The 27,978-nt window shown below is 59.8% G+C and overlaps 4 protein-coding genes across 15 annotated transcripts in view; 2 read left to right on the forward strand and 2 right to left on the reverse strand.

Annotated features, from left to right (window-relative positions):
• DGKZ (diacylglycerol kinase zeta) overlaps nt 1–4,967 on the forward strand; it is a 41,989-nt gene extending 37,022 nt beyond the window's left edge. For 6 of the 7 annotated variants that reach the window (XM_065882005.1, XM_065882007.1, XM_065882009.1 and 3 more), the window contains 12 exons: nt 19–218; nt 363–463; nt 566–645; nt 736–805; nt 947–987; nt 1,541–1,680; nt 2,536–2,567; nt 2,833–2,876; nt 3,348–3,468; nt 3,547–3,580; nt 3,835–3,934; nt 4,188–4,967. In XM_065882005.1, coding sequence (XP_065738077.1) covers nt 19–218; nt 363–463; nt 566–645; nt 736–805; nt 947–987; nt 1,541–1,680; nt 2,536–2,567; nt 2,833–2,876; nt 3,348–3,468; nt 3,547–3,580; nt 3,835–3,934; nt 4,188–4,304 — 1,080 coding nt within the window. In that variant the 3' untranslated portion in view covers nt 4,305–4,967. Of the gene's footprint in view, nt 1–18; nt 219–362; nt 464–565; nt 646–735; nt 806–946; nt 988–1,540; nt 1,681–2,535; nt 2,568–2,832; nt 2,877–3,347; nt 3,469–3,546; nt 3,581–3,819; nt 3,935–4,187 lie in introns of all 7 variants that reach the window. The other variant, XM_065882006.1, reaches the window with a different exon arrangement.
• A 1,277-nt stretch (nt 4,968–6,244) lies between these two features.
• On the forward strand, nt 6,245–8,278 carry MDK (midkine). Of its 2 annotated transcripts, XM_065882250.1 has the most exons (5): nt 6,245–6,299; nt 6,588–6,664; nt 6,814–6,981; nt 7,097–7,258; nt 7,953–8,278. In XM_065882250.1, the coding sequence occupies exons 2-5, from the start codon at nt 6,589–6,591 to the stop codon at nt 7,976–7,978; spliced, it is 432 nt and encodes a 143-aa protein (XP_065738322.1). In that variant the 5' UTR covers nt 6,245–6,299; nt 6,588; the 3' UTR covers nt 7,979–8,278. The 2 variants fall into 2 exon arrangements, with proteins under 2 accessions (XP_065738322.1, XP_065738323.1); XM_065882251.1 differs by lacking the exons at nt 6,245–6,299; nt 6,814–6,981 and having other exon boundaries at nt 6,589–6,664; nt 7,953–7,978.
• Nucleotides 8,279–9,606: 1,328 nt separating this feature from the next.
• Nucleotides 9,607–11,043, reverse strand: CHRM4 (cholinergic receptor muscarinic 4). The gene has a single exon (XM_065882242.1). It carries the CDS (start codon nt 11,041–11,043, stop codon nt 9,607–9,609), a length of 1,437 nt encoding a protein of 478 aa, XP_065738314.1.
• An 8,670-nt stretch (nt 11,044–19,713) lies between these two features.
• Nucleotides 19,714–27,978, reverse strand: part of AMBRA1 (autophagy and beclin 1 regulator 1) — a 174,721-nt gene continuing 166,456 nt past the window's right edge. For 4 of the 5 annotated variants that reach the window (XM_065881382.1, XM_065881381.1, XM_065881379.1 and 1 more), the window contains one exon: nt 20,806–21,290. In XM_065881382.1, coding sequence (XP_065737454.1) covers nt 20,806–21,290 — 485 coding nt within the window. Of the gene's footprint in view, nt 21,291–27,978 lie in introns of all 5 variants that reach the window. The other variant, XM_065881380.1, reaches the window with a different exon arrangement.

Genomic DNA, 27,978 nt, shown 5'->3' on the forward strand with positions numbered 1-27,978 from the left:
AGCCTCTCGCGCCCACAGGCAGCGCTGCAGGTGGGCGGGCACGGCGAGCGGCTGACACAGTGCCGAGAGGTGCTGCTCACCACGTCTAAGGCCATCCCAGTGCAGGTGGACGGTGAGCCCTGCAAGCTCGCAGCCTCACGCATCCGCATCTCGCTGCGCAATCAGGCCACCATGGTGCAGAAGGCCAAGCGGCGGAGCGCCGCCCCCCTGCACAGCGAGTATGCCCCTCCCCAGCCTCGGTTTTCCCATCTGGAAATGAGGCTCACAGTCCCCCGGGGCAGCTGGGTGGGGCTCGGTGCCTGGCGGGGACGGGAAGCCCAGGAGAGCCCTTGCCGAGTGCTGTGTGGTCGCCCCGCCCGCAGCCAGCAGCCAGTGCCGGAGCAGCTGCGGATCCAGGTGAGCAGGGTCAGCATGCACGACTACGAGGCCTTGCACTATGACAAGGAGCAGCTCAAAGAGGCCTGTGAGTGGCGAACGGGGGGGCTGGGGGCTCCGAGGAGCGCCGGGTCCCCTGAGGGCAGGGCGGTGGGGGCAGCCGGCTGCTGACAGCCGCTCTGTCCTCCAGCCGTGCCGTTGGGCACCGTGGTGGTCCCCGGAGACAGCGACCTGGAGCTGTGCCGCGCCCACATCGAGAGGCTCAGGCAGGTGAGGAGCAGGTCTGGGGCCTGCCTGGGCTGCCCCCTCCTGCCCCGGGTTCTGGTCGCCCCCAGCCCCGGCCTCTGCTTCTCTCTACAGGAGCCCGAAGGTGCTGGAGCCAAGTCTCCGACGTGCCAGAAACTCTCCCCCAAGTGGTGCTTCCTGGATGGTGAGTGGCCCCGAAGGGCCGTCTCAGGGTGGTCCCGGGCCGTGTCCTGCCCCCTCCCTTGGGAGTCCTAGGTGGGGTGGGGCGGCAGAAGACCTAGGCCTGGACAAGGGCCCCCTTCTTCAGCCACCTCTCTCCCCACAGCCACCACTGCTAGCCGCTTCTACAGAATCGACAGGGCCCAGGTGAGCACTCGCCGTCCTGCTCCGTCCGCCGCCGACTCCGGGGCCCCAGTGTCCCCTGTCCTGCTAGGCCACCCTCCACAGCCGGGCACAGCCGTCCTTGCGTCCCATAGTGTCCGCGGTTGGGCCGTGCACAGGGATGGTGCTGACGGGAGAAGGGAGCCCGTGTGCCCGGACAGGGCTCGCTGGGTTGGGTTGGGGTGGGGTGGGGTGGGGGCGGCCCTCACGGCACAGCTGTCATCCATCCAGACACGGAAGGAAAGGCACTTCTGGCCAGAGGCCTGGTCACCTGGGTAAACGCTTAGCAGTAGGAAGGGGCTGGCCAGCTGGGGGGCCCGCTGTGTGGAGGTCAGGGTACGGGCTTGGGTGGCAGGAGAGGAGAGGAGAATGGGGGAGGGGACAGGGGACTGGCAGGGCCACTGGCCCGCCTGCCTCCTCTCAGCGTTCCTGCTCACAGCAGAGGCTTCTCCAGGTCTCCTGGCCTGGAAGCCCCTTCACCACCACCCCGGCCACCCTGCAGGGCCCTGACTCTCGGCCCTGACCTCCCCACCCGCAGGAACACCTCAACTACGTGACCGAGATCGCACAGGATGAGATTTATATCCTGGACCCTGAGCTGCTGGGGGCGTCTGCCCGACCCGACCTCCCAACCCCCTCTTCCCCTCTCCCCACCTCGCCCTGCTCACCCAGGCCCCGGTGAGTCCCAGGCCTCAGCCAGTGCCCTGGCTGTAAATCCCACCCGTAAGGCAGCGGCTCCTCAAGCCCTGTCTTCCGCCCCAGCCACTTCCCTGAGTGCCAGACGCACGTCCAGCTGCCTGTGGTCCCCACCGGCCCCGCCCCACTGACCCACAGGCAGCAAACTGAACCCAGCCTGCCAGCCCTCCACCCCACCATCCGCCCGCCGCGTCTGAGCACACCACGGAGCCCCTGGCCTCCTGCTCTCTCCCCCCAGCCTGGAACCTTCTTCCGCAGCACCCACCCTGCAGTCAATGTGCCCTCCCCCTGTACCTGGTCACTTCATCCACGCAGCCGGAGCCTGGTGGTCTCTGACCCCACCAGCGCCCTCCCTGCTCCATCACCACAGTCCAGCCCCACTCGCCTCTGGGTTCTTTAAGGCACAAGTTTGCCCACCTCTGGACTTCTCCTTGCCTCCCCGATCTTCACAGAGCTGCCCCTCCATTCATCTCTCAGCGTGGGTGTTTCCTCCTCAGAGTCTCCCAGGAGCCCCACCTGAAGTTGCTGTTCAATCACACTAGCCTGTCCCCTATTCTTTGTAGCACTTCCTGCTGTTTCAAAATACCTTATTTATTTGTTTACTTGTTTGTCTCTCTGACTAGAATGTAAGCTCCCTGAGAGCAAGTTCTCTACCCGCCGTGTTCACTGCTGTGTTGCCAGTGCCCAGAACATCACTTGACACATAGGAGGCACTCAATAAACTGTTGAAAGGACAGAGGGCACCCCGGGTTGGGGCTGGGGAGGGCGACAGGCTGGGCCTGTGCTGTAGCCATGTCACCCGTAGCCCTGCCACATCTCATCCTGCTCTGTTTGCAGGTCACTGCCAGGGGATGCTGCACCCCCTACAGGTGAGGCCTCTCCCTGCAGGGCCCCTGTTTCCTCCCTGGTCCTAGGACCGAGGCTCGGTGGGGTGGTGGGGTCGGGTGGGGTGGAGCCCACACGCAGCCTCACAAGAACACAGCTACGTCACAGTCACCGTGAGCCCACAGGCCTTGGCATACGTGCCCCAACAGGCCCCCTTCTCTGCACAATAGTACCTCAGACGTATATTCACACACCGACACATGCCTAGGCGTCCAGCGCCAGAGAGTAACAGGCAGGTGTTCTGTGCAGGTGAAGAGCTGATCGAGGCTGCCAAGAGGAACGATTTCTGTAAGGTACTAGTGCCAAGCTCGGGCTTCTTCCCCTTGGCAGCCCCCTCAGGCCCTGGGGAGTGGGGCCTCTGGGCTGGGCCAAGAGCTGATCTGTTGAGGTGCGGTCATCTGTCGTCACCTGGGCCTCTGTGGGGCCTCCGTGTGGTTGTTCCAGTCAGCCGTGCCCCCCATCCCTGTCCAGCCCACAATCGATGTCCCTGCATAGGGGCTTCCTAGCTCATTCTGCCTGTCCCTGGTGCTCAGAAAGGATCGAGCCTTAGAGGAACCGCAGGCTCCAAGGCTCGGTCGTCAGTGCTCCCGGGGTGTCCAGGGGCACCTGGGGTGAGAGAAGCTCATCGTGTCTCCCCTGCGCTCCAGAAAGACTCCCAGAGGCCCCTAGGGAGCCTGGGGCCTGTGTGAGTTGGGGGGCGCTTCTGTGGCTGGAAGCAGGGTGGCCCTGAGGAGCCCCAGCCCTGCTCTGCCTCTTGCCCCCAGCTCCAGGAGCTGCACCGAGCCGGGGGTGACCTTATGCACCGAGACGAGCGGAGCCGCACGCTCCTGCACCACGCCGTCAGCACCGGCAGCAAGGAAGTGGTCCGCTACCTGCTGGACCACGGTGAGCTGTGCCACTGGGGCCCCTGGGGGGAAGGAGAGGCTGCCAGGCCTCTCTGACTTTCCCCTCCCCCTTCTCCAGCCCCCACAGAGATCCTTGATGCTGTGGAGGAAAAGTGAGTATGTGGGCAGTGCAGGACCCCGGTTACCCTGGAAACTGTCCCGTCTTTATCTAGCCCCTCCCATTTGGTCCTGTCAGAGCCCATAAACCCTTCCTGGCCACATCTGTCATCCTCTGGGCCACCCCCCCCCCCCCCCCCCCCCCGCCTTGCCCCAGGACCCTGAACTTCCTGCCCTTTCTAATGGCCTTTGGGAGACAGGAGGGCTCAGAGGACTGGACGGGGTCCACAGCCAGCCCCTGTTCCCCCAGCGGGGAGACCTGTCTGCACCAGGCCGCAGCCCTGGGCCAGCGTACCATCTGCCACTACATCGTGGAGGCCGGGGCCTCTCTCATGAAGACAGACCAGCAGGTGAGCAGACTAGCAGGGCAGGCAGGGGATCCACGCAAACACATGCAACCCTTTCCCAAACTCCAGCCCGGGGAGAGGGGAGTCTGGGGGAGGGCCGCCTCCGGGGATTCAAAGCTGTCCTTCAACCAGCACAGTCCAGACCCCGAGAACCTGAGCCAGCAAGAGTTGGCTGCTCCCGAGGGAAGAGCCCCCATCTTCTAAGCCTGCTGGGGCCGACAGGTCCCTGAGGTGATGGCAGCCCCCCCTCATCCAGGGCGACACTCCCCGGCAGCGGGCTGAGAGGGCTCAGGACACGGAACTGGCCGCGTACCTGGAGAACCGGCAGCACTACCAGATGATCCAGCGGGAGGACCAGGAGACGGCTGTGTGAGGCCGCTCGCAGCAGGGCGACGGGCCGCCAGAGGACCAGCCCCTCCTCGCCCACCTCACTGCCACATTCCAGGCGGAGGGCCACAGAGGGACCCGGGACCCAGGACCCAGGGAAGGCCCTGTGCTGCTCCCTGTGGAGCTGCCCAGACCTAGGGCTGGACTCTGAGGAGCTGGGGGCCAGCGGGTGGGGTGGGGTCTCAGCCTAACCCAGAGGCTCACAGGGGACCAGGAGACTGGACTGGGCTGGGCAGACCATTGGCGGGGCTGGGGGGGCCCTCACCTTCCCTGCAGTGGGTGCCCTGGAGTTGAGGGCCCGCAGCCCGGAGGGCAGAGGGCCTTGAGGCCCTGTGAGGGAGCCCCCAGGAAGACGCTTCCTAAGCCTCCGGGTCCTTTAGGACCCTCACTCTGAGGCTCCTGGGAGCTTGGGCCCCTCTCCCGCCCTGACACCACCCCCCCACCCCCGCCCCCAGGGCTTCTTCCCGGAAACACGGAGCCTGCTGCATCTGCCTGCCCGCTGCCCCGCTTAGCACCTACCCGGTGACCCTCCTCCCAAACCCAGTCATTTCACCTCCGACTGTGTGGCCTGGGGGTGGGGGTGGGGGTGGGGGCTTTCACGGTGACATGTTTACAGCTGGGCGTGACTCAGTAAAGTGGATTTTTTTTCCTTTCCGCTTTTCTTTTTTTGTGGGGGAGGTCTTCCAGAAGCGGTGGGATCTGCTGAGTTATCCTCCGGGTGGGGGACTGGACACCGTCGACCCAGACCCAGACTCATTTCGAGGGATTCTGGCTCCCGTTTCGGGGTGGGGTCCGAGGGGCTGCCCGGGACCTGACCTCTGCCTGGCTGCCGCGCTGGTCGTGGCCGGGGGAGGAGCTGATTTCCTCCTGCTTCCCGCTTCCCGCGGGGAAGATAACAATGAAAGTGAAAGAGGTGGAGCGGGGGCGCCTATGGCCTGGGGCAAACCCCCTCCTCCTGGCCTCAACTGCTTTCGCTGTTTAGGGTATCGGATGAGGTGATCCCCGAGCCTCCAGGCTCAGAAGGGGTGGGCGTTTGCAGCCGCTGCCGGGCCGCGTCTGGAACTTTTCAGACGGCTGCTGTCGGCTCTAAATCTTAACCAAATCCAGGCCTGCGGGCTCCTCCTTCCCCAGCTCCCCCGCCCCCCGCGCGCCTGCCAAGCTGCGCGTGGAGAAAGGCGCAGTGGCCTCCGCGCCTTTCCGACCCGTGCGCCTTTCTGGGGTCCCCCGTCCGAGCCCCATCCCGACACTGAGCAGAGCATCTCACTGCAGACCTGGTGAAGCGACCCGAGGCGGGGGCTGGCGCTCCTTCCCCAGCATCTATGGGGCGCTGAGAGTCGAGCGGGCCCTGGGAGGCGGAGCGGGGCCTCGACGGGGTTAATCACTGCACCCGGGGCTCGACGGACAGAGCCGCACACAGGCTCGAACGCGGGCCCCGCGCCGGGACCTGTGACACACCCGGGGCTCCGTGCTCCCTCCTGGTCTCCACCTAAAGCTCCGTGGCCATGAAGGGAAGCTGGCGTCCAGAGGGGAAAGGGGACGGCCCCGAGGAGGGGGCAGAGGGCGGGGACGGCAAACAGGGGCCTGGGCCGAGGGAGCGCGAGATTGGGGGTGCCGGGACAGGGGGTGCCGGGACAGGACGGAGACCCGGGGCTGGGGCTGGGGACGCCAGGAGAGCCCGGCGTCTGAAAGCGGAGGGCACCGGCCGGGCGAGACGAGGCAAGGCGAGGGTGTGGGGCCGAGCCGCGGGAAGAGGGGGTAGAGGCGCGGGGGGCTCGGGGAGGGAGCGGAGGCGGGGACGCCGGGGTCGGGGGCGGCGCGGGTTTGAGGGGAGGGGGCGGGGCAGGTCCTTCGTCGGTGGGGGGGAGGGGGCGGGGGCCCATGTGACCGGCTCAGACCGGTTCTGGAGACAAAAGGGGCCGCGGCGGCCGGAGCGGGACGGGCCCGGCGCGGGAGGGAGCGAAGCAGCGCGGGCAGCGAGCGAGTGAGCGTGCGGGGCCCCGGAGGGCGCGCGGCGGCTTCGGCCCCTCGGCCACTGCCGATCTGGGGGCTGGAGGCGGGGTGGGGGTCTGAGCTGAGTCCCGGGCTCCAGACGGCCCCTGGGGAGACTCCTCCCGCTGTGCGCCCCGGCTGGCGGGGAGGGGCCAGCCCCCCAAGTCCGCCGCCACCGCAGTAGCCGCCCGACCCTTTGGGCCTGGAAACTGGGGAAAGGGGGTGGGAGGTTCACGCCTGCGACCCCCAGTGAGGACTCTGACCCGTGCTCTACCCCCAGGATGCAGCGCCGAGGCTTCCTCCTCCTCGCCCTCCTCGCCCTGCTGGCGCTCACCTCTGCGGTGGCCAAAAAGAAAGGTGATATGGAGGGTGGGGGGTTTAAGGAGGGCTGGAGCCGGGCAGGTGAGGCCGGCAGCCTCGGTTCCGAGGCCGGGACTCCAGGAAGGGGGTCTCCGAGTGAGTCTCTCCTGGCCTGGGTCCTGAGCTCTGTTCCCCATGCGTTGTAGACAAAGTGAAGAAGGGAGGCCCGGGGAGCGAGTGCGCGGAGTGGATCTGGGGGCCCTGCACCCCTAGCAGCAAGGACTGCGGCGTGGGTTTCCGCGAGGGCACCTGCGGGGCCCAGACGCAACGCATCCGGTGCCGGGTCCCCTGTAACTGGAAGAAGGAGTTTGGAGGTGAGGTGGGGCGCAGGCGGAGGGTAGGCAGGGGGCCCAGCCTCACGGGGACCTGAGCAGACCCGTGGAGGGGGCCACAGGCCACCCAGCTCTGACCCGGGCACTCTCCCGCCAGCCGACTGCAAGTACAAGTTCGAGAGCTGGGGGGCATGTGATGGGGGCACAGGCACCAAAGCCCGCCAAGGCACCCTGAAGAAGGCACGGTACAATGCCCAGTGCCAGGAGACCATCCGTGTGACCAAGCCCTGCACCCCCAAGACCAAAGCCAAGGCCAAAGGTTAGCAGAGGGGCCAGGGGTGGGGTCATCACAGGTGGCTGCCCCTACCTGTGAAGGGAGTGGATAAAGCCTGACGTTTTGGATCCTGGCCAGTGAATTTTTGACGTGTCTGCTGTACCAGGTTTCCCTGTAGGTAGAGACACCTTGGGTGGGCGGTACTGAGGGCCCCCACAGAGGGTGCTCGGGAGGTTGAAATCCTGGCTCAAGTCAGGACAAAGTCAGCTGTTCTGTTGGGGCCTTTGGCTTGGGATTCAGGGAAATCGTACTGGAACAGCTTGGCTTTGTCATCTCTCTAGCAGGTGGGGGCAGTTTCTATATGGGAAGGACTTCACAGTCCTTACTTCCTCTTTCCCTTAGCTTCATTCCTGACTCACAGCAGCCCTGGAGGCCAACAGGGCAGAGTGGAATCTGCCCACTTCTCAGGTGAGGGGACTGAGGCTGTTGTCCAGGGCTGCTGGGACCAGGACTGAGTCCGGGAACTTGAAGGTTTTCTGATCCCCAAAGCCTAAGCTGGGGGGAGTGAGGAATGTCCAGCATCATAATGGCTGTCCTGTCCCACGGGCTTCCAGGCTAGCTGATAGAGAACCACCAGGGGGCAGAATTTTCTCTTCTCTAATGTCTGTGTTGGGGGGAAGGGGGTCTCCAGTGGGTCACCCAAACCCTGCTAATGCGGTCTTTCTTTCTTGTTTTACAGCCAAGAAAGGGAAGGGAAAGGACTAGCGGCCAGGCCTGGATGCCAAGGAGCCCCCTGGCTTTACTCGGAGGCCTGGCCCACGCCCTCCCTCTACCGGCCCAGGATATAACCCATCAGTGCCTTTTGCCTACTCGTTAGCTTTATCAATCATGCCCTGCTTCTTCCCTTTCACTTGCCCACACCCACCCCAAGTGCCCAAAGTGGGGAGGGACAAGGGATTCTAGGCAGCTTGAGCCTCACCCAAAGGGATTTGATTCCCCTGTACCTGCTTTTCTTCTTCCCCCAATGATGCCATTACTAAGAAATAAATAAATGTCTTTTTTTTTTTTCCCCAATAAAAGCTTTCTTTTAATATATAAAAGCCCCTTCCCAGGAAGTTTGCTGTGGTGATTTGTTGGAGGTGGGAGAATGGAGGAAAGAGAGGGCTGGAGGGAACGGTGGCTTTCAGGGGGTTGAAGACTTGGCGGTGAGTGCCCCCCAGAGCTCATGGAGAAAAAACGGTTATGAAAATTTCTTCCAGGGCCCCCTACTGACCCCTGGAAGGGTGCCCCCCATCAAGTCCCCTGAGCCTCTCAGTCCTGTTTCTCCAGGGGCCAGGGCTGGGGGAGGGAACCCAGGAGACTCATTAGAACTGATTCCCCCCATCTCAGTTTCCCCCAGGAAAAGGTCTTTTGGTCCAGCCCACTGCCAATCCAGAAGGTTCTATCAGTGGAGAGAGGAGAGATGGGGGTCGCTTGCCTGCCTCACCAGCCCTGCCCCAACTGTCACTGAAGCCTGTGTGTGGGTCAAGTCCACCCCCGTTTTCTCCCTGGTGACCCACCAGGGCGTCCCTCGTGCTGCAGAGGCCAGCCGTGAATACCACTCACCACAGTCCCACCTTCACTGTGTGTGACCCGAGCCAAGCCCTCTCCTTGGGGAGGGAGGGCAACTCTTCAGAAAGACAGGGGCCACTCAGCTCAGCCTGGGGAGGTAGGTGGCCAGGCCCCAGTTCCTGAGTGAACCCCTGATCTCCCTGCTAGCCCATCCTGAACGTGGCCAGGGTAGTGCCATAGGGGGTGCCCGGAGCCCCCTCTGCCTGGCCTCCAGCCAGCTCACCCACTGACCCGCCCACCCAACCAGAGCCCTGCTGAGTAGCTGCAGCAAGGGGAGACTTCTGCCCCTGGAGAGAGATATAGGAAGAGGAGGCTGAGCCTACATGCGGGGTACAGGGGGGCAGAAAGCACCGATTACAGCAGGATGGGGGACCCTTCCCTCCCTGAGCCTCCTTTCCCAAGCATTGGCCCCTTTGCTCCTCCCAGAGGGGTGCTGGGCTCTGCTCCCCTCCAGATGTCCGTTCTTTCAGCCACGCTGGCTGGTCATAGTGGGGCAGGTGCCCACATAGGCCAGTGCTCCCCAGCTCCCTGAGGCAGGACAAGAGCGATGGGTCAGACTGTCCAGTTTGGTCACTTCCTGGGGCTGATCCTCTTTGGCCTGGGCAGAGACCTGGTCTCTGAATCCAGCCAGAGCCTCTTCCTGAGGCTCACGGGGTCTCGGGAACATCAGTTCTCTTCGGCAAACGTGAACACTGAGAAGTGCCTCCACATCTCTCTCTGGCAGCAGCTGACACGTGGTCCCCAGCGAACACACCAGCACCTCCAGTGGTACCCCTACCTGCCTACCTGGCAGTGCCGATGTTCCGATACTGGCATAGCAGCAGGTGTCTGAAAGTCTTTTTAAAGGTGGCATTGCAGAGGGCGTAGCAGGCCGGGTTGATGGTGCTGTTGACGTAGCAGAGCCAGTAGCCAATGGACCACACGGTGTCAGGGATGCAGCTCTGGCAGAAGGTGTTCACCAGGACCATGACATTGTAGGGCGTCCAGGTGAGGATGAAGGCTAGCAGAATGGCAAAGATGGTCCGAGTCACCTTGCGCTCCCGGGCTGCCATCTGCCGCTTCTTGCGCACCTGGTTGCGGGCGATGCTGGCAAACTTGCGGGCCACATTGGCCGCCGGACGCATGCCAGCCGGCGTGGCAGGCACAATCTCGATGGCTGTCACACACTCGTTGCCTGTCTGCTTCGTCACAATCTGGATCTTGGACCATCTGGAGGCCGGATTGAGGGTCCGTGGCTGCAGGGGAGGTGCGGGTGTGGCGGGCGTGGTGGCCTCTGTGGTTGACAGCTCTGTGGGTGGTCGTTCCTTGGTGTTCTGGGTGGCGCTGCCCGAGCTGGACTCATTGGAGGTGTCCTTGTCAGCCACTGGGCGTGGCGGTGGGGGGAGGACCGGTGGAGGGGCCTCCTCTAGCTTCCCGTTGCGCAGCTCCCCCCGAGAAGCTTCTCCTGGGGGCGGTTTCTTGACACTCTGCTTCATCAGGGGGCTCTTGAGGAAGGCCAGGGTCTTGGCCTTCTTCTCCTTAGGGCCTTCGGGCCGGTGCTTGTGAACTCGGCTACGACTGGCCAGGGAGATGTGGATGTAGAGCACCGTCATGATGACCACAGGCAAGTAGAAGGCAGCGATGGCCGTGCCGAAGGTCACCGCCGGGTTGGACAAAAACTGGATGAAGCACTGGTTGTCTGGCACCGTCCGCTTGCCCACCACAAACTGCCAGAACAAGATGGCAGGTGCCCAGAGCACGAAGGACAGGACCCAGGCAGCGGCGATCATGAGGCCTGCCATCTTGGTGGTTCGCCGCGCGGGGTAGGTGAGGGGCTTGGTGACGCAGAAGTACCGGTCAAAGCTGATGATGAGCAGGTTCATGACAGAGGCATTGCTCACCACATAGTCCAGGGCCAGCCACAGGTCACACACCACGGCACCCAGAGGCCAGTAGCCCTTGATGATGTACACGGTGTAGAGGTTCATGGAGAAAGCGCCTATGATGAGATCAGCACATGCCAGGCTGAAGAGGAAGTAGTTGTTGACCGTCTGCAGTTGCCTGTTGACTTTGATGGATAGCATCACCAGGATGTTGCCCACGACAGTCACGAGGCTCAGTGAGCCTGTCACCGTGGCAATGAACACCATCTCCACTGTCTCATAGCGGTTATGGGTTGACGTGACCAGGCGCACAGACTGGTTGCCCAAGCTGCCATTGACCGGTGTGAAGTTCGCCATTTTGGTTAGCAGCAGTGGGCGGGCAGCGTCTGGAGGAGGAAGGAGAGAGGAAAGGGGTGAATGGTTGAAGTGGACTAGAGGGGTGAGGTGGGGTACACTGGAGTCAAGGAGACAGAGGAACATCACCATCCTGCAGAACTCCATCCTTAGAGAACTCTGTCCCATCACTTCCTCCCGTACTCGGTCACTCGTCCTTTATCGAGTGCCTACTCTTGTACAGGCATTGTTGTACACGCTGGGGTTACAGAGTGAAGGAGACACACGCAGGCCCCACTCTCACGGAGCTTACAACCCTAGCAGGGGAGACATACAAGCATGTGAGCCACAAAAAAGTGCTAGAAAGAAAACAAGGGCAGGTGATGGTGAGTGAGTCAGAGGGGTGATCAGCGAAGGCCTCTCCGAGGAGGTGAGCTGGAGGATGAGGAGGAGGCAGCCACAAGAAGAGCTGCAGAGAGTGGCCTAGTCAAGGGCAATGGCGAGAGCAAAGGCCCTGAGGCATGTGTGAGGCATGGACAGAAGGCCAGTGTGGGTGGAGGGCTGGGGGAAAGAGAGGTCCCAGATACCAGTATGTGGCTCTGGTCAGAGGTATTCATTCATTTACCCATTTGGTCATTTCTTAACCAAACATTACCGGGGACCTGCCCTCCAATCCCTAGAGAAGGCACTAGGGACAAAGGCAAGAATATATACTACCAGCGAACATTTATTGTCTACTCAGTGCCGGGCACTTTCTACACTTTTTATAAGTATTCATTCATTTCATCCTCATAGCAAACCTATGAAGTAGATACTGTGTTGTTTTGGTGGGGTTTTTTTTGTTTTTTTTTTTTTGGTGGGGGGGGGTGGCATGTGGCTTGGCACGCAGGATCTTAGTTCCCCAACCAGGGAATGAACCCAAGCCCCCTGCAGTGGAAGCACAGAGTCTTAACCACTGGACCGCCAGGAAAGTCCCGGATACTGTTATTTTTTACTAACAGATGAGGAAAGTAAGGCACGGAGATGTTAAATAAACTGCCCGAGGTTCCACAGCTCCTTGATCTCATGTTGCTGTCCCAGAGCTAAGGGTTCTGGTAGAGGGAGGCCCAAAGAGCCACAAGAGCCAGTGATCCCACCTTGGGGAAATCTTCCCAGAGGACCAGAAGAGGTGACATGGAACTAGGAATCCAAGAAGGAGGAGGAGGAAAGTGCCACTGTGGCACCCCCTCCCGGAGCCCTCCCCCGTCCCCAGGGCGTGGGGATGCAGTGCAAGGGTAGCTGGGGTCTGTCAGCAGCCAGGGGCTAAGACCTGTGAAGAATCAGAAGCCTAAAGGGCCCATCAACTGAGGAAAGACACACACAGCTTCCCAGGGGCCAGTGCCCTCCCCAAGGCCTGACAGGGAACCCAAAGGGTGAGCGAGTGTACCAGAGGGAAGAGAGGGGCTGCAGCAGGGGAGCCTGTGGCCAGCCCCTGAGGGTACCCCTCGGCCCACCGGTACACACCACGGCGCCCCAGCTGGGGTCCTCCAAGCACGAGGCTCCTCCCCAGAGCCTCGTCACGTCTCCTCCCCCTCTTCCTCTCCCCTGCGTGTGAGGGAGGCCCACGCCCAGGGCACTGTGCCAGGGCAGCCGCTCAGCCCAGCCTCCTTCACACCCGCCAACACGCGCACCATTACACACGCACACAGGCCCATCACAGCCATGCCAGCCCCGCAGCTCCCTGTCGTATATGCAGTTCTGTGCGTCTGTGTGAGAGAAGCAGAGGAGAGACAGTGGGGTGTGGAAGAAGCAGCACGCGCCCCACAGCCCAGGCTCCACGGCCAGCGGGCTCTTGGCCGTGTGGCCTTGCACAAGCCACCTCACCTTCCTGCTCCTCTCTCATCTGCAAAACAGAGAGGATGCCTGTCCCGGGGCGGCCTCCCTCGCCGGCAGCAGTGGGGGTCAGCAACTCAACTCCATCTCCAGCATTAACGTGCACTGGACGCTGGAGCCAGGTGCCAGGGTGACGCCCCCTCTCCAAGCCTGGCTTCAGTCCCCTTAAGCCACCATCACAGACGCAGATGCAGACCCAGCCTCCTGGCCTGGTAGTTTCAGTTCTCATGCCCAAATCCTAGGTTCACAGGAGAGGCTCACAGAGGGGTGGTGCCACCCCCAAGGTCGCAGAGGAATCAAGGGCAAAGACCAGATACTGCCCTCTCCTGGGGGGCGGGGGGTCTCTGACAGCCCTTTTCAGTGCTGAGAGACTCCAGAATGGAACCTCAGGCACCACCCTCTGAGGCGGGGCGGAAGGGCAGAGGCACCCAGCATGGAGAGGCCGTCCTTCCTAGGCACCTGCCCGTAGGCACAGGGTGGGCAGGAGTGACCTGTTAGCCAGCCCCAAGGAAACCCTCGCTCTAGCCTCCCAGGTTCAGGACACAGGCCAGTGAGATCAGAATGGGGCTCGAGGTATCAAATAGGAAAAACATAATCGCTCTTGTTTATTGAGTGTTAATTATGTCAGGAATCCCTCTGAGCTTTTTATACAGATTATCGGGTTTAATTCCTACAGCAGCCTGAAAAGGCAGGTGCTATAAGTATGCTCATCTTCCTGAAGTAAGTATCTTCGTACAGATGAGGATAATGTTAATTAACTTGCCTGAAGTCACCCAGTGTGTAAGCAGGGGCGGGGGCAGGATTAGAACCCAGGAGCCACCTTCTTAACTGCAAGGTGCTACTGCCTCTAGAGTTGATTTCCCGCCTCTGCTCTCCCCTCCTCAAAACCGCACCACTAGGGGTGGGTCAGGGGAGGCCTGGGTAGGGCCCCTTCTCATTCCCTGCCAGCTCCCACACTTAGCTTTCCCAGAAGAAAAGAGACCTCTTGTCTCCATCTGTACAGCTAGTCTCCAATCAGGTGGCCAAGGGTTTAGTCCCTCTCTGGGCCCTCTTGGGGAAGCTGCCAACTGCAGGCACGGCAAGGCACTCTCCCTGTTCCCCACCCAAACTATCTTTCTGGACCCCTGGGGGTCACCCGCAGACGTTCTGACTGCACCCTCCTCTGGAGCGTTTCTCTGGGACGCAGGCCCGCCCGAAACCTGGGGAGGCGAGCAACCGCCGCCCAGGCATGTGCGCACCGCTAGATGGCAATGTCGGTCCCTGGGTGCCAGCTCCGGACCTGGAGAGGATGGCCGCTATTCGCCACCGCCCCCAACTCCAAGGCGACTGGGAAAGCAGTGGAGGTCCCAGGCCGGGCCTCCCAGGGGAGGGACTTGGGGCCCCCCTCTACAGGCCTCACCCCGTAGCTGCCTTTAGGCCTCACCCCGTAGCTGCCTTTGGCTCCGCACGGGGTTCAATGGTGGGAAAGTTAAGGGCGCCTGGTTCCACCCCTCACGCGGCAAGGAAAGTGTGGGCGGGAAGGCGACTGCGAGTTCTGTTTGTGTGTGATTACTGGGAAGCTCGAGTAGAAGCTAGTAGCTGTCTGCATGTGCGTGTGTGCGCGCGCTGGGCCACGCCTGGATACCAGTGCGCCCGTGTGCATGTGAGCATGCTCGCGCGGTGTGGACACGTGCATGTGCATGCGTGTGTGCGCCTGGAGTGCTGTGCTGCGGCCTGGGGGATGCACACGGTTCGGGTGTGCCTGTACCTGTGAGCTTGTGTACACGAGCAAATGCAGGTCCCACAGTGGGTGACCCGCCACATTCTAAACGCCCCTGTAGGGAGGCTCAGCCCAGACTTCGGCTGTCTGAGTAGGAAGAAGGTCGGGCCAAGAACCGGTGTCTAGATGGCGCCCCGCCTGTGCATGGGGAAGAGTCGCCGGCAGGACAAGACCGGACTACAATCTGGGCTGCGACAGACCCCCTGACCTTGGGGGCGTCTTCTTAGCAGAGAGTCCTGTGGTGTCTGCGTCCCCAATGCTGCGGTGCAGAGTCCCAGGCTGGGACTGACTTCTGTCGAGGGGCTGCTGCTAGAGTCTCTCAACCGGGCTTGCGGGACGCTAGGTTCAGCTCAATGTGCCCACCGTGCAGTTATCGCCAAAGGGCGCCCAGTCTGCCTGGCAGGAGAGTGCTTGGTCGGGCCTTGTTGGGAATTATTGCTGGGCCCATCTGGAGGCTCCTCCATGTCTCCGTGGTTGTCGAAGGGGCCCCGGCTCTCCCGTGCCCCACCCTCCCCCAACTCCCTAGAGCGCAGTTCCTGCAGCCTCTGGGCGTGGGCACCGTGCTTTCCCGGGTCCTGGAGCCCCCCCCCTTCCCGGACGCGATGGGAGCGTGTTCCCTGGACGCCGGGGGTGGGGGTGGGTCCTCGATTCCTAGTCGTTCACTCTAGGGCTCCGGGAAGGCTGTGGTCTCTGGATCTGTCCCTGGGGCGGGAGAGGAGACTCAGGAGTTGCGGGGAGAGAGAAAGCGCGCAGGGGATTTGGCACCAGAGCCTGAAGCTTCCGCCCTGGGGCTCGGGCCTTGGCGCTGGACCTCCCAGTCTCTGAGCCTGGGCAAAAGAGGTGGGGAGTCTTGGAGGGGGTAGGGGCACCAGGAGAGGGCAGTGGTGTTTTCCGTCGGAGTTCAAGGTCGCTGATGGAGGACTCCACGGACTGGAGTGGGCTGGCAGCGCTGGGGGGTGGGGGGCGGGGAGACGGGCGGGAAAAAGGCTCTTTGGGGCTCCAGCGCCCGGCGCCCTGCAGAGCTGCCAGAGGAGGGCAGAAGTGCGGGGTCCCGCCCCCGACGGCTGCCCCTGGCTCCTGGCGGGCTGTGGGCGGGCACACACACCACCACCACCACCCGACCCACTGAGAGTCCATTCCTTCCCAGAGGCGCACCCGGAGATGCCTCCGGGCGACTCCGGGCCTTGCTTCCAGCGGGCCCCTCGCCCCCGTGCCCTCTGGAGCTCCCAGCGCCGCGCTCGCCCCCGAAGGAGCCTGAGGCCCTGGCCCAGTCGGGCCCGCCTCGGGGCGCCTCAGAGGGTCCAGAAGCCACGCGTCCTTCTCTCCCAACCGGGTTCCCCGCCCCCGCGCTGCCGCGGAGTCACTTACCAGACACCTCCGCCCAGTTCTCCTCGCACCTGACAGACGGCTGGACGGGCAGGTGGCCCCGCGGGCCAGCGGGTGGGGCGGGCGGCCGGGCCGCGGGCCGGGGGCGGGGACGGGGTGCAGAGGGGCGGCCCCTGCTCCGCCCGCAGCTCCCAGCGCTGTGGCTCCGACTCGCGCTCACGCTCGCACTTTTCCCCGAGCCGCGTGATGTCACGGGGAAGCAGCCAATCCTGGTGGGCCCGCGCCGCCCGCCCCGGGCCGGCCACCCAACGGGGACGCGCGGGGGCCACCACCCCGGGCGTCGGGGACCCCAGCTACGCGCGCCCCTCCCTGGAGCCGGCCGGCAGCTCTCCACTCGGGCACTATGGGGGCACCGCCCACGGTCACCAGTGCTGTTTAGCGGGGGGCGCTGCCCTCCCGGGAGGCTGGGGGTGGGGTGGGGTGTCCGCGTTGTCATGGGGACGCGGCGCCCCCTCGTGGGCTGGGAAGGGAGCTGGCAGCCCCGTCTGGCTGCGTTCCCATCTCCGCTCTGACCAAGCCCCCGGGACCGGTAGGTGGTCTCGCGCCCCGCCTGGACCTCACTCTTTATACTGCCCGGCTCGCAGCTGGACCACGGAGGCGCGAGTGTTTGACCCCAACAGGAGGTTATGGGTGGCTGGGGTAGGCTCTGACACCCCGGTTCCGTCGGGGCAGAGAGCCGAGGGCCGGCAGTTTCGAGCCTCGAGGCTGCGTACTGGCTACCGGGCAGCCACAGAAGAGGGGCGCCGTCGGGGCCTGGGAAGGAGCTGGAGAGAGAAGCCAGGCAATGGTCCCCAGGGAGAGAGGAGCCGGCTCATCGCACACAACCCCGCCCACCCCCCCATTCCTGCCGCCCTGTTCCCTGCTCCCGCGCTCCAAGCCGGGGAGTGGGTGCGCACCCTTTCTCCAGCCCCGGGAAAGAACGCGCTGCTCATCCAGCCGCGGCCTGGAGGGCAGGTTCACCGATGCTTGTGCGGGAAAGCCGAGTGCCCAAGGTCACCTGGAGCGGAGCCCGGAACGAGATCCCAGAGGGCGAGCTGCTGGTCTCTTGAAGTGTCCGGGAACCGCGCGGGCCGGAGCCTTGGGACTTGGGGCCTTGCCTGCACCGAGCAGGAGGGTCCGCTGGGGCGCTCGCCGGACTGAGAGCAGGGAGGCTTCAGCACCTCGGAGAGCTCCACCTCTGCCCTGACCTTGGGGTTTCGGCTCCGCCTGCCCAGGCTCCAGCGTTTCTGCCTCCCTCTGAGACGGCCCTTCCTCGGGCCGGTCAAGGTCCGACTCGCTCCCACAACGCCCGGGCCTGTCACCCCAAACTCTCTGAGCGCAAACACCCAATTAACCTTAAGACGGATGGGTTCTTCTCTTGGAAAATCAACTCAAGTCCCGCCCCTCCTCCACCCTCCCCCAAGGGTTGGGCGGGGGGCTGTGTGTGCGGGGGAGGTGGAGGCCGCACCAGTGCAGGAGGCAGCAGGAGCTGCCAGAGAAGGGGCGGGAACTCAGGCAAGAGGCAGCCCTTTGGGGCTCTTGGTGTGGAGCCCTCTGTGCTGAACAATGAGGCAGAGGTCGGGTCCTACCGCTCCCCAAGGCGACGGCTGGAGTTGGCAGTCGGCTGCAGTGAGAAGCCATGGTCCTTTACATGAACAATCTGGGCTCCCATGATTCTCATAACCAAAGGATGAAAAAGCCCTATTGTTTTTGCTCGCACTTCACACATGAGGAAACAGGCTTGGTTGGTTCATATGACAATTAGATGACAGTCTGTACTCACTGGTTTCCCTTTTTCACATCCCTCCTAGGGTCCAGGAGAGGGTGGTCCTCCTAGGAGGGTGACAGTGTGTGTGCACACACACAGGCCGGGAGAAGGCCAGACACTTATAACTGTAAGATGGGGAAACAAGCAAGGTCACTGGAAGCCACAGAAACTTATCACTAGAAATGTCTCCAACCCACTGCCTTGAATTCTTCCAGAAGCTGTCAGGCAAACCTGCTCCAGTTTCTCCAAAATCCCTACTATGGTGTAGGGCATTTGGCCTCCCCCAATCCCAGAACGTGGAGAGCTGAGACAGGAACCAGGGGACCTGGTTTAGTCTGTACTCTCTTTGATCCAACTGGGTCCATAGACATCTTGGGTCCACAGAACTGCTCTGAACCTATTTCCTCATCTCCAAGGGGATTGCTGAGCTCTGCCCCGCTGGCCCCATAACCTCATCATAATATGCAAGGGGGCCCATGAAGGCCCTACTGGGGAGGCTCTACCCACACAGCAAGGGCTTTCTGAGGAAAGAGGTTGGTAGGGGGACGGAATGTGTTGACAGGGGCCTCCAACAGGCAGGGGCTGGGTTCATCCTTGGCCAGCAAGGACAGAGGCGAGGCCAGGCAGGACTGAATTTAGGTCACTTCATCCACAAAGCCTCCTCATACCCCCTTTTTCAAAGTAACAGAATACGTCAGGGTCCCATCTGGGTTCAAACCCTGGCTCCACCATTTAGTTGTGTGATCTGGGTGTACCAGTACCCACCTCAGAGGGGTTTTGTGCTAAGGACTGAGAGATAATAAACACTGAATCCTTGGCACACGGTTTACATTCAACATAGTCCCCACTCTTGGACCATGGAATTCTTTCTCCCACTGGGGGCAGTATGTGGGTGGAGGGCACGCATTGCAGTGCACTCTTTTCATCCTTTAATGCGTAGCTCAAACCTCACCTCTTCAAGGAGGCCTTGTCTTACAGAGCTGGAATTAACTTTAAGAGGTTGCAGAGTACAAGCCCTGCCTCCTAGAGGGAGAAAATGAAGCAAGAGAAAAGGCAAGTGGCCTGCCCAAGGTCTCACAGCTGGTGTGTCTTAGTCCAGAGTGTGCTGTAATATAATAGTTTTCCAAAAAATTCTAGTGTTCCTCACCATATAACTCTTAACAGTGTTTTGTATTATTTGCTTGCCCATTTATCTTTTGGTTTTCCTCCGCTGGGGCAGAACCTATACTTCTGTATGCCCCATAGTGTCTGGGACAGAGTTGAGCACACAAAAGTTACTCAAGAAGTACTTGTTGCTGGCAAAAAGCCCTGCGGTGGCTCTGATTTCCCTGTATGCCTCTGTGAGAGCAGGGTCAAACATCCTTCTTCCGCTTTCTAACTGACTTAAAACTAAGTGTCCAAGGCCCATGACCACAGCACACCCCTCAGCCGCTGTACTGACACAAAGTAAAGGGAAACCTGAGCAGCCAGCAAATGGCATCTTTGGGGGATGCCTGTAGATAAGGCCAAGCTCCCTGCTGGCTCACCCAGACACCCATTATGGGCGCTTTCCCAGGACTGCAGGGGAGCCAGCTTTCTGGCCAGTTACATCTTCACTCCAGGCCCATCATCCTGGGTAGGAAGCAATCATGACGAGCAACCTTAGATCATTCTTACCTACCCACCTGTTACTGTGAAGGTTGCTCCAGTCCTTAGCAGGCCCCTGGGAAGCAGGAGGTGAAGGCACACAGGCGCAGCATGAAGCAGAGGTGGCAGCCCTTACCTGAGTGGCTTCTGCTGAGGCACCACGGGGCTCCCCACCTAGGAGGACAGCAGCACCAGAAACAGTGCCTGGGAGAACCAGGGCGGCTCAGTTCAATGTCCTCTCCCAGCCCCCCCAACACTACCCCACCCCCGCAACCCCCATGGAAACAAACAGAGAGGAGACTGGTGAGGGGCATGTCATCATTTTAATGATGTAGATCTTTGGTGTTTCCCTCATTAGCAGTCAGACTATCCCCTCTCCTCCCACCACAATGTTTCTATGATGAGTTACAAACAGAAAAGAAATCACATTTTCATACTAAAAACAAAATAATCAGAGCCTCAATTTCTCCACTAGAAACTACATGTACAGTTCAAGATTCCACATGCAACACCTTAAATCACAGACCAAGACCTCACATTCTGACCTGGAGTCTCATCCCCTCCCCCAGCCTTGGGCTGGCTTTGGCCTAGGCTCAGCTAATACTGATACCCACAGGTGCTGCTCTGAGGGCCTTGGGGGGTGGTGGGGAAGGAGAAGCTTGGTGGACAAGCGCTGGGGGCTGGCCAGCCTACACCCCCCACTCCTGAGCGAGGACCTGCCCACCATCCCCTGACCCCCATCCTGTCTCAGGCAAGCAGGCTGCCCCATTCACTCCATGGTTGTTCCCCAACAGTTAAGTGCAGGAAGTCCCTGTCCTCAGGAATCTGGAGGCCTGGCCTGACCCCTGACTGTGGTCTCTGTGGGGTAAGATGATCAAGAGAGGCTGAAGCTCTGGAAGGCTCAGAAATGGAGCTGATTTCTGGGAGCCAGGCTGCTCCTCCTGCACTAGGGCTCCTAGTGGCTCTGCCTGCACAACAGGTGAACAGCGAGAAGCTGGCCCACTGGCCACCGTCCAGGATGGTTTGGCCCAGATCTGGAAGACTATTCACCCTTCTGAGGGCTCTCTGCCCAGGGCTGAGTCCCTTGAGCCTTGTTTCCAGGAGAAAGGGGGGTTCATGGCAGGGATACCCATTTCCACCTCCATTCACACTGAGCGCAGCAGTCTGTGGCTCCCCTGGGCTCCAGATCCTAGAAGGTTCTAGTCCCTGGAGGCAAGCCTTGCCCCTTTGACTCCCTCACGCTGGCTGACTCGGACTCCCTCTCAACCCCCCACCCTCTTGCTCCTGTTTCCTGTTTCCACAGCCCACGGCTCTTCTGCGCATACAGTTCCCAGTCAGCTGTGAGGTCCGGTTTCTGCTCAGCGGTTCGAGGGGAGGCACCAGTGCACACACGTCTCTACCTGTTCCGTGGCTCCCCACTGGGGCCCGCAGCCTCCCCCAGGCTGCTGCCCCCACCATCGGGAAGGTGGTTGTTATTGGTGAGGTCGCAGTGCAGGGCTGGTCCCTCAGTGCTGGGAAGGGGGACGGGGGAGGAGGCGGGCAGGGCTGCCTGGGGTGGGTCCCACGCAGGGGTACCAGGCCGGTCCCAGGAGGCTGTCCGGGGGCTCAGGCCTCGCTCTGCCAGCTGCCCAGCTTCCGGGAGCAGTCCCCGAGAGGTGGAGGGCTGGGGCGAGGGGGCGCGCGCGACCCCAGGCTCGGTGCCCGTCTGGGAGCTGCGGTGAATACGGTGGCTGACGATGATGTTGTTGCCAAAACCACCCATGGAGGCCATGGTGGTGCTCTGCTCCCGCTGCACCACGGCTGTCATGCCCCCTTCCGCCATCAGCCGCTGGATCCTGCTGAGAGCGTCTTCCCCGCTGGCACCGTACTCCGAGCCCTCGCCTGGAAGGCACAAAGCAGGAGGGAGGGAATTAACTGCTGGCCTGGGCCTCTGAGTTAGGCAGGCCACCGCTAGTAGTAACTGGGGGATTCTAGCTAAAAGCAGAAACAAGAAGAGGGCCAATCCCTCATTTCAAGAATCAGTCAGGCGACAGTCGAATGGATAAAGAAGATGTGGCACATGTATACAATGGAATATTACTCAGCCATAAAAAGGAACGAAACTGAGTTCTTTGTAATGAGGTGGATGGACCTAGAGTCTGTCATACAGAGGGAAGCCAGAAAGAGGAAAACAAATACTGTATGCTAAAGCACGTATATGGAATCTAAAAAAATGGTACTGATGAACCTAGTGGCAGGGCAGGAATAAAGATGCAGATGTAGAGACCCGACTTGAGGACATGGGCGGGGGAAGGGTAAGCTGGGACGAAGTGAGAGAGTAGCATGGACTTTTATATACACTACCAAGTGTAAAATAGCTAGTGGGAAGCTGCTACATAGCACAGGGAGATCAGCTGGATGCTTTGTGATGACCTAGAGGGGTGGGACAGGGAGGGTGGGAGGGAGGCTCAAGAGGGAGGGGATATGGGGATGTATGTATACATATAGCTGATTCACTTTGTTGAATAGCAGAAACTAACACAGCATTGTAAAGCAATTATACTGCAATAAAGATATTAAAAAAAAAAAAAAGAATAAGTCAGGGACTTGAAAACTAGATAAGACTCCCCAAACAATCGTAATTCATACTTCTGTTTTACAGGTGGTGAAACTGAGGCCTAGGTGGCCGAGGCTGCTCAGCTGGTTAAGAGGCAGGGCTGGACCAGAAGCTGGGAGTCTGGTTTTAACCCTCTGGATACCACAGGCAGACTGGTCATGCAGCTAATGCAGGCAGCCCAGAGAGCTGGCTGTGTCTGCTCCTCCCTGTCTTGGGTAACCTGGTAGACCTGGCCCTGGAACAGGGCACTGCCTGGTCTTTGGAAAGCGAGGGCACTGTACGGGGTGTGGCTAGAAGGCAAATGGTCTGCTCTGCTCCGTTTCAAAGCTGTGCTCTCTCTCTTCATTGTTGTTCTGTTTATGTCACTTCCTAAAAGCACTCGAGGAAGACGATTTTTAACTGTTCTCTAGAAGGCATTCTGTCTTCTCCTCTTGTCCCACTTTACTCACCAACTTTCCCAAGTTATTTCCCACATACTGTTCTCCCGGGGCTGGATGCCTGATACCCTCATTTTTCACTACAGGAAGCCAACTGCCCCAGCCGGAGGCTTCAGTCTGCACCTCTAGGGAGGAAGAGAGAAGGTTCTGCTCTTTCCCCAAAAGCCTGAGTATTCCCTTGTCTGTGAGCAGACAAGGCTTTGGCTCAGACCTTAGTTCTGCCACTCACTAGCTGTGTGACCTAGGATAAGTCCCTTGACACCCACATTCCTGTTTTCTTTTATCTTTTTTTTGGCTGCGTTGGGTCTTAGCTGAAGCACGCAGGATCTTCGTTGAGGCACGCGGGACCTTTCATTGCGGTGTGCAGGCTTCTCTAGCTGTGGTGCACGGGCTTCTCTGTAGCTGTGGCATGCGGGTTTTCTCTCTCTAGCTGTGGCGTGCAGGCTCCAGGTCATGTGGGCTCTGTAGTTGTGGCACGCGGGCTTTCTTGTTGAGGCACGCGGGCTCTCTTGTTGAGGCACGCGAGCTCAGTAGTTGTGGCATCAGGGCTTAGTTGCCCCATGGCATGTGGGATCTCAGTTCTCCGACCAGGGATTGAACCCGTGTCTCCCTGCAATGGAAGGCGGATTCTTCACCACTGGACCACCAGGGAAGTACCCCTCAATTTTCTGACTTGCAAAAGAGGGATGAAACATCCAACCTGCAAGCTGTCGGGTAGAGGGAATGAGATAATGCCCGTTACACACCTGACACACAGCGGGTGCTCAGTCAATGGTGGCTGTTGTGAATAACCTGGACTCTGCAGGAAGAGCCCCACCCTGAGGGACCTTCCTCCAGCCTGTGTTCAGCCCCCACTGGGCAGACATGCAGTCCAAGCCTGTGGGCAACTATGATCAAGGCTCCCAGGCTGCCAGGGCTGCTCTACCAAACTATGTACGGATTTGTTTCCTTTGGCTACCTGTTGGCCACTTTGGGATTCTGCAGTCTGGGCAGCTTTGATGGTGAGGTTTGAATTTTTGGGGGGGTACTTGTTGTCAACAGCTATCTTTGCAAGACTTTCTTTGCTCCCACACTGTCCAGTGCCTTCTCTCTGCTCACCTTGTCAGAGCTAGATTTCCAGGCAGCCAGTTCTGCAGCTTAGCTGCATCGAAGTCCCGTTAGATCTCTTCCCTCCTTGCGAGTGCTTGGCAGGCATGTGCTGGTAGTTCTTCCTCTGGGTCTCAGTGAGACAGTTCCCCCCAGCACTGAGTAGGGACTCCGCCTGGGCTCTCACTTATGTCCAGCTTGCTTTTCTCCAGATTTTCTAGTAAATTCTACCCTCCCACCTCCAACCCCTCAAGGCAAGCTGCCCTTACATGCTTCCCCCTCATACAGCTCAGTGCCAACTCCCAGGGCAGAAGGAAAGAGAACCTGAAGGGCTCTCAGAGTACTTCTCTCAAGGGAAAAGCTGTTCAGCAGTGGGTAGGGGTAAGAGGAAAGGTCAACCTAGGGCTTTGGTGCCAGCACAGCTTCTACCCTGTGAGCCAAAAGGGCTACCTGGAGAGGGCCCATGGGGACCTCCCTGTGCTGCCACTGCCACAGTTTTCCAAGAACGCTATGCACTGAGGGCCTCCCCAGCCCGGCCTGGGGTATGCAGTAGGCTGGCCCACGGCCTGCTGGCATTGGAGCTCAGTGGGCTGGGCTGTGCCCGGTGAACTATCAGCTCTTTTCCTGTAGATCACTTTGAGGGGCGGGGCAGGTCTGCCTTGGGGCCCTAGGGGAGCTGTCACAGCTAGGTCCTGCCCTGCTGCTGGCACTCGGGTCTGGGACCTCCTGTCCTTTCTCACTGTGCCAGTGGCTCCAGGCCTGGCCACCTCTCACCGCAATTGTGGCTGTCTTTCCTAAATGGTCTTCTTGCTTCTCTCTCCCCTTTCCACCCAGCCTCCATGCTGCTGCTATTACCATTCTAATTCAGCTCTGATCCACTGAGTTCTGGTTAAGTCCATACTCGGTTTAAAACCCAGCAGCTCCAAGAGTCCTCAAGTAGTTAAGGTTCTCACCGTGACATTTAAGGGCCCTCTCTGGTCAGGTCCTAGTTGTTTCCCTGACCATCCCCCTTCCTGAACCCAGAGACTCAGTGCTGCTGTGTGCCCAGCGCCCCTGCCTGCACACACTGTGGGTGTTCTACCTGCCACGCACCTGCCCATTTCCCCACATCCGAAGTCCACTTGTTTACAAGGGCCAACACAAGTACCACCTCCCTCACCCTGCCTTCCAAGGTCCCCAGCTGGGAGTGGCTGCTCCTGCTCTGGGCCCCACAGTGACCCACACCTCTCTGCGTCAGAGTTCTCTCCCTCTGGGCTCTAAGTTCCTGACGGTCTCGGACTAAGTTTTATTCATCTTTGGGCTTGCACTTGGCATCTACCTGTCGAATGTGTGGGTGAATAAAGGGCTCCCAGGCTGCCTACAGGCGTTCCAGACTTAAGGTGGCTTCTGAAAACCGGTCACACGTTACCCTTTTGCTATGGGGACACAGTTATATGTCTGTTTCCTTTCTGGACTTATTTTTGAGGGTAGAGACACGGCTTCATCTCTGAATCAGATTCCCTTTGCAATACCTGTGGATTCATGGCGCCTAATACAATACCAGACATAAAGTAAGTACTCACGAAAGATGGGATAGAAGAGTTTAAAATGTATACACGAACGATTTCCTCAGGGCTGGGTGTAGGTAGCTTCAGCCTAGAGAGCTGTGAGCTGTGCTTGTCTCTTGGGAGCTCTAAGTCAAGGCTGCGAGCCAAGGTAGGCAGCCAGCACATTCTTCAAGAGGAAAACACACTGGGGCCTGAGAGAAGTGGCAGCCATGGTTAGGGATCCAAGCTATTAGCTCCAGGAGCAGTGGCGGCCACAGGGGTTAATTCTGCTGTCTCCTTCCCTGTAGCAAAAGCATTTCTTTTTGTCTCTGAAAAATGGTAAACTGATTTAGTGTTGACATGAGATCATTTCCTTGGCAAGTTCTAAGGTACGTTCTGGATACAGAGGCCAGAATGGGATCAGTAACTTCCCATAATGCCCAGTTCTGGGGGTTTCACTGCCCAGGAGAGGGAAGCCAGATTGCATCAGAGGAGGAGCTGCCCTTCCTGACCTCAGGGGGCACCCTTTCCTTCCCTTTTCACATTTGTTCTTCCCTGGCCCAGCTGGTCTGTCATCTTCACCAGACAACAAAAAGGTCCAGGCAACCGTTCTCAGTGGTCAGAGGCAGAGCCATGGGCTCCCCAAATAGTGCAGCACATACCAAGCTCAGAGGCAGGGCCTTGCCTCTCCTCAATTCACTCATTCCACACACTTCTTGAGCACCCACTGTGTGCCAGGCAGGCACTGTATCAGAGCTGGGAGCAAACAGCGAGCCCAGGGAATGCCTCCCCTCCCTTTCTGAGTGACAGGGTAGGGAAGCTTTAAAGCTGGACAAGTAAAAAAGCCAATACCTGCAAACTCCCCCTGTGGACGGCTCTTCCGGGAAGTCCTAGACAGAACTGAACAGATTTTAATAAAATTCTCATAGAACATGAAAATGAGTAGCCTGGGACCCTTCAGTGCTAACCAGTGGGAAAGGGCCAGTCCACAGAATGGTAATCACCACAAGTGGAGCTGGCTGCCCAGACTAATAGACTGGGCCCTGGTGTGTGGAGGGGTGCAGAGGGGGTACCCCCCAACCAGCCCCACCTTCTAGCTAAGCCCAGAAGAGTTAACCAACTTGATGAGTGGTTTCCTCTAGTAGTTTTGCCAACTGGGAGACAGAAGGCAGGTAGGGGTGTGTGTGTGTGTGTGTGTCTGTGTGTGTGTGTGTCTGTCTGTGCGTGTGCGCGTGCCTGTGTGTGTGTGTCGCTGCTGTGTCTGCCTGCCAGATGGGGAAAGCGGACCAGGAAGGAAGTCTGAGCCCAAGAAGACTCTTGATTCCTGGTCCCCCTACCAGAGCAGCAGTAGTGGACGGTGGTCAGTGGGGTAAGCACCTCAGAACAACGCTCCTGGCCCCAGGAGGGACAAGGCTGGCCAGTCACACCCATTGGTCAACGCCCCACACATCTTCTCCCCATACTCCTTTCTAGGTGTGGGGTTTTCTGAAAGGGACTACGATGCTGTCCCTTTCAGAGCTGGAGGTCCAGAGCTCCAGGCAAAGTTCACCAAGCCAGACAGATGCAGCGAGCCATCCTGAACCACCCTGCCAAGGCTCCCGTTCTAGAGAACAGCCTATTCAACTGCTGCCTCTGCTGAAGAGTGCCTCTGGCCTCTGAAGGGCTCACCCTCCATCACCTGTTCTACTTTGCAGGGAGAGACTGGGAGTGAATCAGGTTCTGGTCTCAAACTGGAAAACAGAACCTCCTTCCTCCTGCCAGCCCATCATCTGCATCCCAAAACAGGAAGAAAGGAACTTATAATTGACTGGAGGCCAGAAATAAGCTGATGCTAATCAAGAAATATCAGAGGATTCTTTGGGAGGTGAAAACACCGGTGGATGCTCTTCTCCTCAAGTGGGGAGCCCCTGCTGCACTTCACTTTCAGGCTGAAGGCCTCACTTCTGACCCAGATCCCTGTAATCTGCCCTTCCTGCTCATCCAGCCTCAGTCTCAACACGCGATGACAGGCCAGGAACAAGAGCCCACTAGTGAGTGGTCCTCGGTGCAGACGGTAATGTTTTTGAACTTGGTGCCCTTGCAGCTGCTGTCCCCTCTGCCAGGAATGCCTGCCCCCTGCCCCCATCCCACTTGGCCTGACATTTTCCTACTTATTCTTGAAGACTCAGCTCAGGGTCACCTCCTCCAGAAGCCTTCCCCGAGCCCCACAGTTGGGAGGTGGGCCCCCCTCCTCCGTGGCCCCGAGGTCCTTATCGTGTGAAGCAATTACCTGCTGGGTGCCTGCCTCCCTGTCTAGATGTCCAGTTCCTTGGGGAAGGACCAAGGCCTATCTGTCTTTGCAACCCCAGCGGCTAATGCATGGGAGACAGTCAGTAAATGGCCACGAGATCGCGGCAGGGGTGCCGCCTCAGACAAGGACTTCCGCCTGGGGCTGGCTGGAGGAGCACCAGCTCTCTCCTCTTCAGTGAGGCTCGGAGCTGTGTTGGGCTGCTGCAGCCGCTACCTCTACACCAAGGGGCTTCCACCCAACAGATGTAGGAGGTGGCCTGGGCCACAGACCAAGAAGGGACTTAACTGTAAAAAGTGTCAGTTCATGGCAGCGACAGGGACAGTGCCCTGCTGGGGGGCTGCAGTTTGGAAAGCTGTTCCCTGGAGGTGACACAGGCAGATTAGTTACTCCTTGCCCGATGCACACCTGTCCTCTCTTCTCATGGTCTCTCTTGAGCAAATGGCTTAACACGGACCTAGGAAATGTGGGTCTGTTTGGAGGCTGCCTTGTCTGGAGCCTGGAGCAGCCAGGGGCTGGGGTAGGGGGTAAGGACAGTGACTGAGCGAGAACAGCCTATTTAACACAGCTGCCAACACACTCCAAAGGGGCTCAAGCGCTACCGCTGGGAAGTGCTAATTGGTTCTTAGCAGTGTGA

The sequence above is a fragment of the Phocoena phocoena genome, chromosome 8 (genome assembly GCF_963924675.1).
Source record: "Phocoena phocoena chromosome 8, mPhoPho1.1, whole genome shotgun sequence".
In the NCBI taxonomy this organism is placed as follows: Eukaryota; Metazoa; Chordata; class Mammalia; order Artiodactyla; family Phocoenidae; genus Phocoena; species Phocoena phocoena.

Coding starts and splice junctions, on each gene's coding strand:
- MDK (XM_065882250.1), top strand. CDS start 6,589: ATGCAGCGCCGAGGCTTCCTCCTCCTCGCCCTCCTCGCCCTGCTGGCG. Junction 6,665..6,813: donor TGCGGTGGCCAAAAAGAAAG/GTGATATGGAGG, acceptor CATGCGTTGTAG/ACAAAGTGAAGAAGGGAGGC. Junction 6,982..7,096: donor CTGGAAGAAGGAGTTTGGAG/GTGAGGTGGGGC, acceptor CTCTCCCGCCAG/CCGACTGCAAGTACAAGTTC.
- CHRM4 (XM_065882242.1), bottom strand. CDS start 11,043: ATGGCGAACTTCACACCGGTCAATGGCAGCTTGGGCAACCAGTCTGTG.